Below are 19,912 nucleotides of genomic sequence, written 5' to 3' on the forward strand. Positions count from 1 at the left end.
AACCTGTCTGAGCGTTAAAAGGTTTTGTTTACGTTAATTAAATGTTTTTTTTTGATGATTAAAATTGACGGAACCTGGATTTCATGGCTAAGTTTTGTTGCTCTTTCACAGGAGATAAGAGATTTTATTTATATATTTTTTAAATTGTTTATTCTGGGTATGTAAATGTATGTAATTTTCATATGTGTCATGTTACTTATACTCTATATATGTGTGTATAATCTGGGTACATAGTCTGGTGCCAACGTTGGGGTGGGGCGGGCAGTCCAGCTAAAACCACAGGTAAGAGCGGAGTAGCGCCTTCACGCATTCTTCTTCGGTTGCCGAGCCAGTGATGACAGTTCATTTACCGAATTACCTAAAAACTCGTGTATTTATCAGTAGGATAACGTCCATTGCTTTTAACTACCATGTAGCTTTTAGTAAGCTCGCAATATGTAAATAAATCACACCATATACTTAAAAACTATATGTTATCAAAAAAACATGCTATGAATAAAAAATCTTCGAAATTGGTGGTTTTTGCGTGAAAGCGTTACAAAAATACAAAAGTTTCGTCTATACAATATGAGTATAGTCAGATTAAGGATAAGCAATAAAATAAACGTCATAAAATGTATATTCATTATTACCACCAACGTTTAATCTACCGAGTTTAATCTGTCCAATATAAGCACAATTAAATCATAAACTAGGCCCGAGTCCTAACACAGTCATATATTGTATTACCTACCTGTCACAATTTGGAATTCAGTAATGTACACGTAAGGCGGTTTAATAGAGATATTTTAACGAAGTCGACCCTCGTTACAGAGTAACACCCTTAATACAATGTCGACACTCATAAACAAACATATTATAAACGTTATTTGGGAGTACTTCAACCGCTTTGTATGTTGATATCCTGTACGTTATTAACTATTCGAAGATATGGTAATTGTTTGGTTTGCTATTTAGATAGTGTAATAATAAATCTTTATTTTATTTAAAAGGTTTTACATTATTAACATTAGGAATAGCGGATTGTGGCTCAGGCCCTCTTCCTAGGTAATGCCTGTGTTCAGAGGACCTGTTCCTAGAAGTTACATATATAATAAAATATGGTATTAAAGTTCTTCCATAAAACATAGTTGAAATTATAAGCTTTTAAAACATTTATGCAAATAGTATGGATTCTCTTTTCACTAACGAACTAATTACTAACATAACATAGTGCTTAAGTATAATATATAATATGTAAAAAGCATTTATTTCTTAAATATCAAATTACCAAAAATGTTTTTACCTACGTAATTAAAGCACTACGCCCAATTACCAATCTTTTCCACTTTCCTATTACTCAATCAAAAGCAAACTCTAATTCAGGCTGTGAACTCTTCGTCATATGTCATTCCAGAGGCAACTCCCGTCTCCCAAGACGGCGACCTCCAATTACTGGTGTAATTGGCTATTCAAAGCGGAATATAGCGACAGAATCGTTAATTAATAGAATCAAGTGAACATTTTCCGACAGCACCTGCAACTAAATTCGAGTGAATTTCACAAAGCATCGCTATTGAGTTGAAAGAAAATCTGTGAATGGATGTTTTAATAAATTTAGCGGAGACTCCTTTGACTGGATTCTGTGGGTTTTTATAGATTAGGTGACTAGTACGTTGCGATCGACTAGCGGTAATTTCTAGTTTTATTGTTCAGCGTTTTACTTCTGTATCAGCATTTGGTAATTAATTTATCTTTATATCTTTAAAAGTTTATATTACAATGTTAAACTCAAAAATCCTATCCTATATTATAAATGCGAAAGTTTGTAAGGATGTGTGTGTGTTTGTTGCTCTTTCACGCAAAAACTACTGAACCGATTTCAATGAAATTTGGTACGTCGACAGCTGGACAACTGGAATAACATATAGGCAACTTTTTATCTCGATATTCCCACAGGATACGGACTTACGCGGGTAAAACCGCGGGGCGCACCTAGTTTATTTATAATTGAATAAAGAAATGTTTGAATTTGAGACTTCTTATAGAAGCACTCATGGATCGCCATAACATAGTTTTAACATCCACCGGTTCGGAAAGCAGTTTTTACACAGAAGATCCGGCAAGAAACTCTGTAGTTGCTCTTTTATCACAGGCAGACGTTCTGTATTTTACGTTTACATTGATTTTTTTTTAAACAATACGTATCCTTTATGACATATACGATGTTAAAAAAGCTTCAAACTTTAGTGCGACTCAAACGTGATATCTATTCAAAAACGCAAATTGCAGCATTATAATTTAGCCTAAATTATCAAAACTTCATATACCAGTATGGAAGCAAAATTTCGATCAACTGTTCCACAAGTCACGCCATATAAATCTCCGTAATAAAATCGTCGGACTATCCAATCAAAATCGAATTACACCAAGAGGTGGACGTAAAAAATTCATAAAAAGCATCGACGCGTTTTCCTCGTCGCGTTAACCCCCTAATGCGGCACGAAATTCATCAATAATCGTATACCCTCATAAATTCATGTTACAACCGATGCGTTGTTATCCTGCAACCAAACAATATGTTGGAATGATGGATGCGAGACCCGGACCTATACTTATTCAATCAGGTATATCGTATTACAGGTAGAGATTGATGTTTATTTTGAATTATATGTGTTTTTGTTTACTATCGTCGGAATGGAATTCGAGACGGTTCTAGATTATTGTGGTAATATTTTTAATAAAATGTTTCCCTATATGCTTTTTTGTTTCCTGTGGCAATACAAAACTATATTATTTCTTATTCTAATTTGAAAACAAACAATGTGAAAGTTAACTTCATAATATTCAACATTTTATATGAAAAATCTTTATTATTTCTTTTAAAACAGCACGCATGTACCCTCATGAATCAAATACACAAACACATACAATCATTATGTCAAATTAAATTAACTTAACACTACATGGCAGAATTCAATTTACTCTCAGACACAAAATTAATACAGCTCACAAAATCAAAGGATCAACTAAAGTCTTTAGTCTCTTTAATGATTCAAAGAATAACCGCGGCGTGGACGACACGGACACGACACGATTCCGACGGATTAAGACGGATCCCGGCGGAGTTAGCGTTAAGCTGCGACTGATTTGATATACTCAGGTGCGACCGGGCTGGGGCTAATTGGTTGTAGTTATTGATAAATAATACACTGAGTGAATTTTAATTAACAGCGAGGTCAATGGCCTTACTCAAAAGTACTATGTACACACAATGATGATTCGAAACCCTTTCAGCCTGAGAACCTTATTTAAATTTTGAAAAAAGTTTTGACCAATTATATGACGCATAATATTGAGATTTGTTAAGCTAATAATTTTCGTTCAATTTAAATATATGTAAGTTTTTTTTAAATAAAGTAACTATAACGTGTTCTAAATAATTACTCCAAAGTAATTACTTTTTATTCATTACATAATATATCGCATAAATATAAACTATCTATCTATACTACACACGTACCTAAATTTATAAACTCACAAACATACATACCTTAATTCTAATTAGAGCTTTACCATACCCATTTAATTATCCCATAAGCGAGTTAATAATTATAGTAATCACATGTTTCCCACCATACACATTAAGCCTATTTCATACTGTGGAAGCTTTGAACTCTGTAATACCACAGATAACATTATACTATACTAGTAGTAATACTAAGCTATTGTCTTATAACTAATAACTGGATAATCACAATGTATTTCCATTAGCTGTTTTGGTTACAACGCTTTCTGTCCTACTCCCACACGAACTAGGGTTGTCTACTAAATTATAAACTATATAAAATTATATCCAAATTATTTCTATGACATTTTCTTTTATGGATAACTATGCATTATTTAAAAGCATGCTAATTTAAAGGACTCAGGTGAAGCGAACAATCATCAGTATCAATACTAATTTTTATGCATGATATAAATAATGCAATCTATTTTATTCTTCTAAATTATATTCTTTCTTTTCAACGATTTTAGTACCGACGATATATTTATATACAATTTCTTCGTATTATCACTAACATCCATTTAATAAAAATTATTTTATGATAATTTCACAACCAAAATATAACTCAGAACAATTGTATTTATTGTCTAGAGTATATTAGAAGATTAATTTTTTATATATAATAAGGATTATAAAAATAGAAAAGAAAGTTAAGCCTACTTTAACATTCTTCGTCCTTTTTAGAAATACTTGCCTTACAGTTTTCTACTTTTTTTATTAAACTAACGGACATATAATCACACCAGGAGGGCTGTAAGGGAGAATAAAATTTGACACAAACGAGAAGCACACGAAAACCACAGCTGAAGTAACAATTTCCGCATTAATTCACAACTTGCCTAACACAGGTACAACAGAAGCAATCAGCTCGATCGCTTTTTTGTTCTCACATCCCTGCGAAATTATCACAATTTAGCCGGTCATTAGCGGAGTCGCCCGGGAGAGATATCCCGGTAGCCGGGTATAAATCTGAATTTAATGACCGGCCGCCACCGGTCCAGATATTTCCGAATGTTCTGGCACGTTCTAGGACGTGCGCCCTTTGGTGCCTCGCCGCGTCGGACCTCTGTCCCCCTAAAGGATATTGCTTCATTCGAATTTAAATTTGAAACAAAGGACGGTTATAAACGGTCGGAGTTAGTGTATTAATTTTAAGGGATGGCTGCTTGTAATTTAATATTCTGATATCTTATTGATCTTGAAGAAAATCAATGATTCGATTGATGTATAATGAGAGTAAAGAAATTAATCTCCTTATTTTTTATATCAAAATCACATACAGGTAACAATCCAATGCGACAGCAACTTAACAAGATAAACTTACAACTAAAACTAAGTAATTACCTAACCAAAAATAATGATAACATTATTTTACAATAACTAAAAAAATTACATAGCTCACATTATTCTTTAATAGTATAAGTATAATAAACAAACAGAATAACAATCACAAATTTAGAATACTTTTCCTAAATATACAGGGAAGTACAGTATTACTATCCAAACATTAAAATATCGTCAAAATGTTTATCGACACGTATAGTACGGTGATTGACCTTTAACTATTTAGTCCATGGTACTATAGGCTGTAATTAAATATCATCCCCATTTTAAATGTCATGCGATGCATATTATTTATGGACAAGATAACCTAAATTTAGAATGTTCGTTGTATAGATATGAAGATTACAATAAAAATAATTATCTACACTATATGAAGCTCTCTAAATTTATAATCAATGTATATAAATAACTCTTCTCATTTTCTAATACTACATTGCATAAATGTTGCAAAAAGAAAGAAATACGTTTAAATGTATACACTTTTAGTCACAATTTCATCACATTTTTTTGTTGTTAATTTGAAAGCTATTTCCAATTATTTAAATAGTACCTTAATTGATATTTTCCAACCGATAATTAATGCACCTACCTCAAATTGATGTTGATTCATTACGTTCATCGCAAAAACGGAAAAAAATACGACTAAATAACCATGAAACTCATTAAACTAAATTTAATATGATAACAATGCAATAGCAATCCATAATATGAAGTAGGGTAAATTAATGATTATAAATATAACAAGGTACGCATTTGTACACGACCTTTGTCTAAAACACGTCGAATCATGTGTGAGTTTCATTTGAATTTGTAACTTCCCAGCAAACACTGTTTGACATAAATTAATTAATGTCAATTATTATGAAAGCAATTACGTCATCAAATCGATTTTCAATGTTTGTACCGGCTTCGTTATTGTTTCATTTTATTATATACATGCCTTTGGGAATTAATTTTATAGTTAATTCGAAAATTTTCGATTCTCAAAGGCTGATATGATATTTGTTGTGAAAGCCTGCGTGAATGAGTAAATGAAATTATAAATATAATTAATAAATATATGTGCTAATGATTCTTCATCACATGAAAACACAAAACAACAAAAATATGTAATAACATGTGTTCTAAAGTGGTAAGAACCCGCCTAAACATCTATTTTCACCTTCATAGTACCAGCCAAGATGAAAACCGAATACACGCAATACATTGCGCATTATGTGCGACAGCAAATATCCATTGAGCTAAGAAGTCAAGCGGTGGAAAGCGTGTGAAGCTTGTTCTTATTTTGCAGGGGGCGCGACAAGGCGGCGCGCGTAGGCGGACCAAGGTAGCGTTTATTGTGCATAGGCTATTCTGTTCACTGTCAAATAGCGCGAGGGAGATAGTTCCACGTCGAATCTACCGAGTTTGCCTTGCTTTTTTCCTTTACGGCTATTTCACCATCTGATTAAAGTACACTGAATTTTTTGAATGTTACGTTTTTTTCATTGTTTAATATTTCAGTGTACTAGCTCTCGAATTGAAAAAAAATAATGCTCGTTTTATGAAACAGAAGTTTATTAAAGCTTCTAATTATTTTCGATGTGTATCCTTTATTATAAGAATTTCAATTTTATGATAAAGAGGAGGCATAATATAATCTTGAAGCTCCATAAGGGCTTTTCTAAACGTCAATTACCAAAAAATTAATTAGCAAAAACATTACTTTATAAGAGCGTTTGATGAAGGCATGTTAAATATTTTCAGCTCGAATTTTTCCAAAAGTTTCCTTCATGTTAATGACAGTTAGATGAGGCAAGAGAAGCTAAAAATTAATGATTTAATGAGATTATCCTTGTCAAAGCCTTACTTCGGTGGTAATGAATTTACGGTGAAATTAGCCATTTATGTTTTTTGGTTTTATGTTATGAAATTTTAATGTTTTTCAAATTTATCATTTCGTAATAAAAGAAATGAAATGCAAGGCTTGCTCCAATGGAATATAACGATATGATAATGGCCTTTAAACTTTTAAAAGTTTTCTGCGTTATGGAGAATACAATGGCCGTTGATACCTACGTATAAAGCGGCCGAATTAAAAATCCATTTGAGCAAAGCCTTCAGATTGTTTGGGTTTTATGTGGCGTTATTTTAAAGTTTTTGTGGTTATTTTGTGTAATAAAACTAAGGCACCCTCGCCTCGAACTCGACTAGATTCGACATCGAACGCATATACTCACTCTGCACTTAGTAATCGTCGTGATGTAACAGTTATTTTGTTTTCGTATTCATTTTCGAGAAGTAATTAGTGTTTTATTGCTATTTTGTCGTTTATTTATATGAACATCTGATTTCTGTAAAGAGCCAATGTAACACGTACAAAATTTGTCGCTAGTAGCGTTAGATTATTGGGTTCGCGAGCGGATAAGGCTGATTTAAACGCGGTCCGGTGCGATCCGAAACTTACGTAGTACATTGCTGTTTGTGGAACATTATCGGCAAGCGATATCCTTATAATAGATGCAATGTATTGTGTAAGAAATTCGGATCGACCTAGCATCGCATTCAATACGAAGGAAGCATTACTTAATGCTCAATCAGAAGTCGTCTAAATTATCATGTTATAAGCTAATGAATATGTTGAGGCTTTCGTAGTGTCTGAGAATACAAGGTGTGTATCGTCAGAAGATTCACTTTAAAATGCCTTATATTATGTATTGAAACATTTGTAAGCTACGAAAACCTCAAATTGACGGAGACCATTTTAGTGTATTGTGCTAATTATGTGTTGGTCTGGGTTTGAATTTTGTTCGTTGTTTCATTTTAACTAAAACTGTGTGTAATATGTGTTCTATAGAAGGCTGTGGTTGTTTTGTGTCACCGGAGCCCGATCTAGCAGGCGAATCCGTTGTGTTTCGCTTTCTGTACTTACATTGCTTGTTTTGTTTGGACGTCACTGCGTTGGCTGATTGATGTTCAAAGTTATTGAGCAATGTACGTGGGAATCGTAATCGCTTCGGATCGCAGCCTGTGTGATTATAGGCATAACGGTGGTGCGGTCGCGTGTCGGGGCGGCGGCGACTAGCAGGACGATGCTATCATGAGTGCATTAAGAAATTGTTTTAAATACAACGTTCTTGCAACAAATTCCTCAGCGATTAGCGGTCATACAAAATGACACGCTAATCTTCTAAGCATATCCATAACTCGAATGCTTGCCGAAGTATTCACAAACTCGTATACGTATGAGGGTATTTAAGAATATCAAGTCAATTTTTTGTACCCGAATACCTCTTTAAATGTTTAAAGACTCACTTCTTACTGCACTCACGACACGTCCTGAGCTAAATCCATATACGAATTAGGGTAGTCCGTCACGCAGCTGAAACCGCCAAAAATTTGGGTTGATTCTGGGTCAATTGGCATGGTCCGGTGATACCGCCGCGCCACGCAACACCGCTCGGCTTATGTGGTGCTCAATGTTCAGTGTGGACGTATTATATGATTAATTCAATGAAATCTCTCCGTCGCAGATCGAAAGCTGTTCGTGGGGATGCTTAGCAAGCAACAGACGGAAGAGGATGTACGCCAGTTGTTTACTCCGTTCGGGAGTATAGAGGAGTGCTCGATACTCCGCGGCCCGGACGGATCCAGTAAAGGTAGGTGTGAGCTGACCTTTAATGATACAAGGTACTAGATATATGAAAATTTTCATGCTTTAAAAAGAAAAAGAGAAGATAAATTTTGGTGGCATACATTCAGAATATCTCTCTCAATTTTAAAATAAAGTACGCTACTAATTAACTTCTAAGAGGGTAAGAAAACGAGAAATAGATTTTGGTGGAATAATATTATGACGGTAATGTACGTAAACTATTAATTAGACAAAACAACATACCATATAACATATAATTTACTCAAATAATATCAAAGAACAACACTGCAAATGATTCAAGTAAAGAATTAGATTTACAAACCCACGGGACAAAATGAAATACTGGCTTAAGGCACTTTTTTCTCAATTCCAAGACTCAAAGGCTGGCAGAACGTAAAATCCACTTAATTTAAAATTACAACGGCGACGATAACTGTTAAGGTTCGTAAAAATGAGTTTATCGCAGGCGCCGTGGGTAATTAAATAATTATAATTTGGTCTGAACGCTACATCTTAACAATGTTATGTTGTTGTGGAGAATCGGAGATGAAACGCGTTATTTGGATACGAATTAATGTTAACCCGATTCGTAGATACATGGAAGTAAAGAGAGAAATACGTTTTGTATAGACAAATCATATAGATATCAAAATAGATACAAGAAAGATTATAAGGTACATAGGTAGGCTGTATATATAGGTTTAATATATAATAATAACAAATAGAATAATAGGTTAAGCAAACAATTATTGTACAACTAGAAATTCAAAATTTTATGACAGGGAGACCATTTCTCCGTGACCGCGCAATAAAGAATTGCGTAAATCGCGTTTAAAATCCTCAGAAAGCTTAATTTCTCGAACTCGCGTGAAATCAAACACTGGAGAGCACTTAATAAGTCCGATTTATAGGTTTAAGTATATCTGAATGATAATTTTTTTTTTCATCTATTCTGTAATTAGTTATTTTTTAATAGTTCTTTAATCTGTCAAACCAATATACGTTATAACTCGGTAAATTATATTTTTTCCGTCGTATTATTAGTATTTAATAATAGTATTCAATTTCATTATCAATTATAAAAAAAAAACAATTGAAAAATGCGCCATATAATCACTACCAGACCGATAAACCGGGTACCCTCGCAGATGGCAAGCGAATTGCCTCAACAGCGGCGTAAAGACGTTTAGGCGGGCATCAAACCGCGGCCCGTTATAGCGAAGTTACGAGCCGAAACTCGATTAAAATCCAGCGAAATTTCGTCAAAATGAAATTAAAGTTGCGTAACGTTGCGCGCTGTCGTATGACGAATTTCGTGGTCGTGTTTCAATTTGAATTAGCCAACATTTAGCTAGTTCGCCTGCGGTGGCTGCTTCGAACTGCTTAAATGTTCGCGTCTAGTTTATTTGTATAGGTTTGATATGTTATAATGTGAGCTATCGGTCATTTAATGCACGATTTAAGGCTGAATGGATGCGTGTAATTGGTTATACGATAGAAATAAGCTAAAATAACACAATTTCTACGATACTGTTTTATGTTTTTTAATAATCCGTTTAAACAATTTAGCTTCAATAATTTCAACTATATTCAGAATCTTTTGTGTGCGTTTACGCCTTCAATACAAATAAAATAACAAGTCTATGATAACAACACAAATTAATTTATTTAAATACATAGAAAGATGCCTAATTAATATTGATCATATTTAAAGTCCTATAATGATACATAATATAGGTATGTAATCTTATTATATAAGAAGTAAACATAGAAACCATTCGTAATATCATATCATAACATATCATATCATATCGGCCAATAAAAAACATTTATAAAGAGCAAACAGACATACCATCCAGGCCCTTTTTAAGGCTCTAATTGCAGATTGTTCATATCATCCATTCGCTCCGACTGACCTTGACGTTTTCCATTTTACGTGATCAAATTGGGCTTTCAATTTTTGCGAGTACTCACTCCCGTAAGGACGAAATTGGGCTGAAGTGAAATTTATCGTATCCTCACAATTGCTTTTAGGTATACTCTTTGTGATATCAGGTGAGAATCCTTTTTATATTGAGTGAGTACAATTCTGAGTGTATTAAAAGTACTGAGCGTATTCGTTTTTGATTTATCTTGGCGGAGACGGTTCTAGAACGGTGGAATAGATTATTATTATTTGTGAAATGAATATTAGAATCTATGTGGTTTTCTGAATTATTGGTTTTACTATTTTTGTTACCTAACTTGCCTGAAGAGGTTATAATCATTATCGGTGTATTTATGGAAGCATTAAGCAGACAAACATGAAAAGAATAAACAAATATGTACTTTAATATACTGACATCAGAAGAAAGAGGAGAAAAACGGCGAAGCCATATATTTTTACTGATATGTAGAATTTGTCATGTAAGGGTCGGTAGAATTAGGCGTGTATTGTCTCGGAATCTCCGAAACTTGGCTCTACATGAGATCTGATATCTTTTTCACAAAACAAACCTTAGGTGGTACTAGTCTTGGTAATGTTTTACATAAAATATTTTTGATGGGATCTATTTTACAGTGTATAAGTTAATACTATACTTATTATCAAATAATATATAATCAATCTACATATATTTAAGCAATGTTATAGCAATATCCGATCTGTTATGATATGTACATTATAAATACATAAAATGTTTATAAGGTACATATTTGCTTAAATAATAAGTACAGTTACATGCTTTACCCGATAGGCGTATAAATGTAACATTTTTTTCATTTCCAAAACTAACATTTACGTCAGCAGAAACAGCAAGTCGATATATATACTACTGAATATACCTAGTATATACCTATATACTAAAGATTTTACATTCCTTCTTGGCCTTTCCCCGTTTCGAGTAATGAAAAACGAAGAACACAGCCATAGCTGACGATCGTCCTTTTTCATCCGCAGCAGTCATTACCTGCCATCATTCCAGCGGAGCGAAATAAGGGCAGGTCACGGCGAATAAGCATCGTTAAATTGCCGCAAGCCGTCTCTTTACTGCCCCGTTACGGTTCAATCGTAAAATATTGCCAATTTACCTCACACTTAGTGTCGACGCACGGACTTGCGTATTGTTTCCAATCATAAACCGTGGAACAGTTGAAGCGAGCTTAAACACGTTAAAATAAACGATTTTGGTATCTTAATGTGAAAATTTTCATCAATTATATCTTATGCATAAAGCTTATCGAAAACAAATCTTGAATCCGTATTAAATAACGAATAGTTCAAACCAAGAATGCAATTTTGTGATTAGGACTATCACACGTTGGTGGTTTATCCATTTGTTCTCTTTATTACAACCCACACACTTCTAACTGTATTCGAACAAAGAAAAAAATAGGTATATTCTACACCTTATACATCTTCAAAAGTAGGTACCCTGTTTCATGTAACAATCACGGATCCAATGGGCGTCGCTTCAGTATGATGGCTGTCTCAACATTGTAATTAATTTTATTTTAGAAGAATAATTAACAAGTTCCTTCCTCTCTCCTCAGTAAACTCGCTCCGCGGATGCTAATTTAAAATTATTAAACTTTACGTTTCAAGCCTACTTCAATAAAAATTATTCGAATTTCACTAAGTGAACGAATAAAACAATACTTTATGTTAATTAGATAAAAACATAGTCTGTTCGCATATAATTTTAATTAATGTTAGATATGAAACTTAAAGCTAATATGTAATATTAATATAAGATATAGTTCTTTGGTCATAATCAAAATTCACAGTCATTCAGTCCCACGTATCTTAAAAATGTACATGGAGATCAGTATTGATTGCTGGTACATAAAAACGTCAATGTGCAAGAGGCATTAATACTAGGTAATTACATTACTTTCGATCAATTATTTATTCATTCTAATGTGTATACACGCAGTAGAAAATTAAATAAAAAGCGAAAATCGCTACCCACATTTATTAAAACCATTATTGATAAGAACGAAAATCCACGACAAACATTACAACGCATTATAAACGAAGCCCGTATATATCACGCAATGCAAATAGGCGACAAGACAAAAAAAAATCCAACATAAAAGGGATTAAAATTCAGCATTAGCGCCACCATTCCCGAATCTCAATACCATTTCGTTTCCTCGCTCGATTCGAAACAAATGGTTTTCGAGTCGTAATTTGCTGAATAGGCCCATATCAGATATGGCAACTCCACGATCCGTAGCCCGGATAAGGTTACATAATCACTACGGATACGCACATATATTATTGTCCTTTAAGGGAAAATTCGGATGTAACGAAAGGCGCGGGGAGTCGAGGCGCAGTGAGCGTTCCTTCAAATATTTGCTATGGAATTCCGTCGTTTCGTCAACAAATTTTGTGTCGATATTGTGTCGAATACGAATCGTTATATGAAATGAAATGCCACGAATTTCTAGGTGTGTTTTAGAAAACGTTAGCTACCCATAGGATCATTTTTACCATCTGTACATATTCAGAAGTTCTTGTATATTATTTCTACCTTTAAGGTTTTACTCTACAGTGAATCTTATAGAATTTTGAAATTAGAATATTAAAGCATCAATTTATTTTGTTTCATTCGGCAATAATTTACAATTATTTACATCACTGCTTACGCACTTACGTTAAATAAAAGAGAGCGGGATAGTGTAACGCGCAAATCTCTAGAACTACTTTTCGATATGTTTGCGATCTATGAGTGCTATAGGCTATTTACATACCAGAGGCGAAATTGCATTGTGCCTATGAAAACATAATCTTAAACGTGAGTGTGCATGCGAGTTGCAAAAGTGGACCGGTGGCCAGTTCGGGGTGTACATATAAAACTTAAAAAATTCATCTATTAGAAAATGCGTCGAAGATGTTATGAGTAATTTTTACGTTATTAGCGTATTAAAAACTATAAGTACACCCTATAGGACATCCTGTATATTGAAAAAGCTCCAACATTATAGCCCCATAAATCATAGCCCGAAATCCGTGTACCCATGCAAAACTGAAAAGGCGAACATGTGGAGTGGTAAAATTGAAATCTCATTGCGTGGGACAAGGATCGTGACTGTGACTCGCGATATTTTATTGCCGACACCTTATCGGTACGGAGTCCATATTTCTGAACGTGATTCGAGATTTGTTAGACCTTTATAAGCTGTTTTATTGAAACGTTATCAATATCCCATCTAGTTTAATATTATATTAGGATTGTCTCGTATTGGTTTGGCTTATTGCTTCTGGTTGGGTGAGTTGAAAATTTTGGCCATTTGTTGTATTCGAGTTTTGTAGTAAATAATATTCCTCTGATTTTGTTTTATATTGTATCTATATTGTACGCGTGTATAATTTCATAAGTTATAGTTGTTTGCAATTACTTGATCATGATTGACGTAATGACCTCTTTAGACATGAGACTTTAGATGACATATTTTTGCAATATGATGTCCCACTCAATTTCAAAGCACAATTATTATCATCATATATCATTTCTAAAAACAACGACCTTACCATCAAACAACAAACCCCGTCCCTTAAAACTACTATTTAAAGTTTACCACTCATTTTGCATAGGCCTAACAATGAGCTATCATTATTGCCACTCACGGTCAATCTAAAATTCACCCTATGTCACTCAACGAAAGTCCGATATTGCTTAGCTAGTGACTCATTACGTGCAATTTCGTGTCCGTCACTACGGCAGTGTCACGTTTGCGTCACTGTAGCGTGACCGGCCGCAAATCAACCGCGTGCCGGCGCGGGCATAAAATTACAACGTGCTAACTGACGTACCTTTGCTGTGGTTTTACGCTCCGCTGTTTTCGTTCACAGCGTTTTTACGGAAGTAGCAATGGGCATTATTAGGCAATTCAGCCGAACGGTTGGGTGCGTTTGTCTTCGCGAATAATGCTGAGGTTCAGAGAAAGTCAGGTTGAAAATCAGCGCGAGTCCAACAACTGCTGTGAGTGGTTTATTGGCCACAATATTATGTTTCATTGTCATGTTTTCATAATCATTTTCTTTGGTAAAAGTGTTTTCAAATCTTACAAACCGACTCCTCCAACTAATCTAATGCTACTCTACAACCTCGAAGACTAGTAAAAAAAAACGTTTATGCAGCATTAGCTTAAAGAATTTAAACAAAACTTAGCACTCAAATATATTATTGCCTCGATTCATGAATACGAAAACTCTTAACGTATCCTTAATCAGACAAAAACCTAAAATCCAGTACGCCGCAAGATTTATTAAATCCATACTCCAATAATTAAATTTTCCGTCGCCTTTAAACAAATATGACGTCATTACATACCTATTAACTGGGATGTTCGAACCATATTTTACTTGGTAATGACCGAAGGCATTCCGTGTTACATTCCTGCGTGGAAGGGATGTGCACGGTCACTATTATACATAATCGTATTAGTTCAAAAAAATCACTGTTAATTTGTATGTATTTTAATCAACCTATTGATGTATGGATGGGGAGTAAGGTAATGTTTTTATGTATTTTCGAAAATATATTTTCGAGTAGTCATGTGTACGCTTGTTTGTTCATTTCGATTTATTGATTCAACTGGACCTATAACACTTAGTTTTGTTTACACAAAAACACAATTATCGTTTACAAACAAGAGCCAGCACGATCTTTTTTATCAACAAGCAATTCCAAACCAAGTTGAATAATTAACAAAGTCGTTTATTTGTTGAAATAATGTAGTATAATAGTCCAGCGCTAGGTTGCATAAAAATAAGAAGTTATTACACATTTTATTCAAAGATTTTCTAAAGCAGTCTAGAACACATGGATACTGCAAAATTGATCAGTGCATGCATGCATCGGGGACTAGACATTTTTCGATTGTCATTGTCAAATGCATTGTTTGCACCTTTCTCGCAACCGATATTCGAAACACAACACGACACGTTGACGTATCGAAACTTTAACGATCGACGCCTAGCATTTAAATGATATTAGACTTTGTAACGGTGATTTTGAGGTAATAGTACGAGATTTCACGGTGATTTATCGCGCAATCACAGTGATTTGCGGTGATTTACTTAATGAAATATAGTGATATTTCACGATTAATTTTTTCCATCTCTCCGGCTTATCCCGGTACAGGCCTTGTAACGTTAACCCTGCCCCGGGTGTTCAACTATGTGGAAAAAATAATCCCTCTGCTTTGTGCTTCAGCTGCTGAGATATGAAAAACGAATTTAATTAAGTCGCGTAAGGGAACAGAAATTGAACGGCAAATTAGAATTTCGTGTATTCCCTCGTTTTTTATTATGTTACTAAATACTAAATAAGCAACATTTTATTGAAATGATGCTTTTCTTAACGTTATTATCAATTTTGAATATCGTTTAAATTATAATAGTGTGTGGATAAAATGTTCTGTTAATAATAATTCAGTAATTTATTACAGCTTAATAAAAGAATGATTAAGACGAATACTAAACAAAAAGGACTGTACCTTAAATAACACTTTTGTTATAAGAAATATTTAAAGTTTGCGAGAGTCATACCGAAGGAGCTTCAATAAAGAAATGATCAAAATATAAAATTAAGATTTCTTTACTAATTTTAATTTAACCCGAATATTAATTACACAATTCAGCTGAACACCTGGCTTCATGACTATATTTCATCTCGATCGCTGCGAATCAGATAATTTTCTCATAAAAATAATGGCCTATGAGTAAGGATTGGGTTGAAGATAGGCGTAATAACAGGCATTTATCTTTATTGTATTGCATTTGATTTAGTTGCTAGCTTAATATAGCGCCTTTAATGTTTTTGATTATGACCTTAAAGCGTGTTTTCTAAGGCCTTAAATGATCCGCTGCATTAAAAGAACAGAAAATGCATGATATGCTTGAAACATATGATTATTTGATAGTCTGATGAAAAAACATTACTACAAATGTGACAAGTAAGAAAACAATCACAAAAACATAATTATTTCTATAAATAATCAAAAAGCATGCTATAGTACACGCTATGTACGTGTATACATTCTGATTTTTTGTTGATTTATTTTTCGAGCAACATAGTAATTTATTATTTTAAGTACAGTCATACATTTTTAATTTTAGTTTAATAACATGAGAATGCTTAATAATTGACAAATCTTTAAGAACAATTTAACATGAGGCGGGATTCGTTACCTACCGTGGCAACCTCTTGTCTCTCAGCCACCCATCATCCCACCTCACTATTAATTTATTTTATTGTTAGTATTAATTAATTGATTGTTTTGCTCGTAGATATTAAGATTTTCAACCACCAATTAGGACCGAAGACAGGACGACTAGATCGTCCTAACGGCCAGACTTTAGATTTTTATACATAATGCTCGTAAGCACTCCACGCCACATGTAAGCACTCACAGGATTTATTTTTACAATTTTAAATCATATGAAGATCTTAAGAAAAATTTAAAGATATGAATCTTTGGCTATATTTGAGTCTATATAAATTATATGAATATAACTTTTTGTTCTTTAAATTATAAAAGAAAAGTTTTATTGAACTAAAAATTTAAACTTTCCCAATTTTATCAGACATAGTTGAAGACAGATACGATAATGCTCATAATAACAGTTTAAAGTCTAGATATTATCTAGACATTGGATGGGAAGTAATGGAAGTGGTATTAGATTAAGATAAAGGACGACAAAGCGAATAGAGAGGTCGTTTCTGTCAGTTCTATTATTAAGCTCTCTTGTGACTTATTCTCTCATAATCTAAGCGAAGACCATAATTTTATCATACATGTCATAATTAAAAAAGTACTTGTGTTGCAAGGTTTCGCCCACGAATGAACTCGCGGGAAAAAGTACTAGGTACTATAACTTATTTGAAGTATAATCCATATCTGATCTTTGATTTTTGTGTGAAATAGTAATATACAACCACACAACCATACATTCTTACAAACTCTGGTTCATAATATGAGTACGACTTATAACGATAATCTATGTTACCTAATTCCATGAAATTTGTAAATAATTTTTTGTTGTTTTTATGGCGACACTATTGTTACATAACCCACATAATATTACGATACAAAATTCCATGCAGTTGTATGCGAGGTTACATGTAAATTTTACATTTGTCAATTAATGTTTACAGAACATCAATAAATCTGTTGTAAATGTAACAAATATATCAATAAAAATAACACACAGAAAGTGACTACTTCTAAAAACTTTCATCTGAACCAATATATTTTATATATAATATTTATCAACTTTTTCCTAAAAGTATACACATAAAACTGTCCTGTATTCTGTTATCTTTACATATAGCCACTTAGATTGGCAAAAAGTAAAATTTTATTATAGCATAATACAATTAAAGTATCACAAATGTTCAAGCATCAATATGACAGAGAATGAGCGACTTCAACGCTACGACTGCTTTCTGACATAGGTGCGATTTATGTGCCTTCATTACTGCGGCAATATCACGGTAATGAGACGATCCCCGAGAAATGAGGTATTATTCAAACACCTCATGTAACAAGCGACTTGGACGTAAATGTAAACAGTATAAATTAAAGTGTTGGGTTGATCACTCCATTATAATGTTATCGTTTGGGACTGCGACGGGTTTGAGTCAACATTTGGGATGTTTGGTTGGTAGAACTGTTCTAATTCATAACAAATATTCGTGAAAATAAGTTTTATGAGTTGTTTGAAAAATAAACGTAATAATTATTTATTCTTACGCAGTTCATAACTATACATGATCACTTGTTTCTGCTCACATATAGTCCTCTTTACAAAAATCCTTTATTGTGTCCATGTTTCATTAAAGTCCAGCAAGTATTACATCAAACATTTATATAGATTTATTTACAAACAAACAAAAACAAAGCAATCATTCAAAACGGAAATCAAATAATAAATAACACTCAGTGGCATCTTTAAGTTAACAAGGCGTACTATCTTTGGAGTGGTGATTAATTCACGGGTCGTGTCGGAGTCGCCTCGTCACCGTGACGCAGCGTGACGTGACTCGACATCAGCTAAACCAAATAACCGATACATTGATGCTGACAGCTATGTTTATTGATACATTTATTTCTATTAACGGATGCTTTTGATAATTTATCGCTTTCTATAAAAGTTATTTATTTAAGAGTTTGTTTCTGGGTTAATGGAGTTTTCGGTATTAAATATGTGTTAAATAACTAAAACTAAAACGAAACTATACGAAAAGTTTCTTAATGTGCGTAATTAGTCATAGTCCATGTCACAAACTAATTACATTAAAACACATTAAGTGTTACACATAAATTTTTAATACGGTACAACCGATACTAAAAAAAATATTTTTTTTAAATGTTGAGACAATATTCGTACGCATAATTATATAATAAATTTCCATAAATTTTTTTCACAAAACATTATTTAACACGAATACTTATAGGTCCACGAATTTAACTAAACTTTCAAAATTTATACGAGCAAGGTTTACGAAAATAATAAAGAATATATTATTCTAAATCTATAGCCCGCTAAAAAGGGGTTGAAGATAACGCCCTTATCGGATTGCTGGAACAAGATGGTGCTAAATAAACTCCACACCGTAAGATCTTAGAACAAGGATTTATACCACGATCCTTTTATATAAAATAGGTCACAGTATTTGCATATCAAAATTCTCTTATAGCGTAGATATAGGTTTTTTCTTTAGAATCAGTGTGTGTATGAATGATGATATTGAAAGACTAATAATATTATAAATGCTAAAAAATTAATTTTATATATTTATAAGTATGGACGGATTTTTGTTACTCTTTCACGCGAAAACAGCTTATTGTATCTGTATGAAATTTGCTACACAGATAGATTATAGTCTGGATTAGTACGTAAGCTACTTTTCACCCGGGTAGCACGGGAGTGACGTCGCGGGTTATAGCTAGATAAATATAAACTGTATATATAGGTCTTACGTACATACACATAAAATATCAAATAATTATATAATATGTTTAACTACTTTGCCGCCCGTGGCTTCGCCGGTGCAGTCAAAAAACGATACAAAACTATCATATGTTCTTTGTCGGCTCTTAAACTATCTATGTAGACGCGAAGAACAGACAGACAGGCGGACAGAGTTTACTAATAATATTGAGTAACTCCAATTAGTGAATAACGTATAAATACAATATATTCATTCATTGAATCTAACCAAAGGTAAGGATGGAATAACCGATTCCTTACAATGTATTGCATCTAACATACCGGTGTTAAAATAACATCTTAGGTATATCATAACCCAGGATTAATACGTGTATCCGATTATGTATATCAGAGATGTACCATTACGGTTATTATATTTGAATGAGCAAATTAAACCGTCATT

The 19,912-nt window shown here is 33.3% G+C and overlaps 1 protein-coding gene across 3 annotated transcripts in view; it reads left to right on the forward strand.

Annotated features, from left to right (window-relative positions):
- The window catches only part of LOC119834439 (CUGBP Elav-like family member 4), a 144,270-nt gene that overhangs the window by 17,334 nt on the left and 107,024 nt on the right, over positions 1-19,912 (forward strand). For 2 of the 3 annotated variants that reach the window (XM_038358797.1, XM_038358798.1), the window contains exon 2: positions 8,404-8,529. In XM_038358797.1, the coding sequence (XP_038214725.1) occupies positions 8,404-8,529 (126 nt within the window). Of the gene's footprint in view, positions 1-6,188; positions 6,219-8,403; positions 8,530-19,912 lie in introns of those variants that run through there. The other variant, XM_038358799.1, reaches the window with a different exon arrangement.

The sequence above is a fragment of the Zerene cesonia genome, chromosome 19 (genome assembly GCF_012273895.1).
Source record: "Zerene cesonia ecotype Mississippi chromosome 19, Zerene_cesonia_1.1, whole genome shotgun sequence".
Taxonomy (NCBI): Eukaryota; Metazoa; Arthropoda; class Insecta; order Lepidoptera; family Pieridae; genus Zerene; species Zerene cesonia.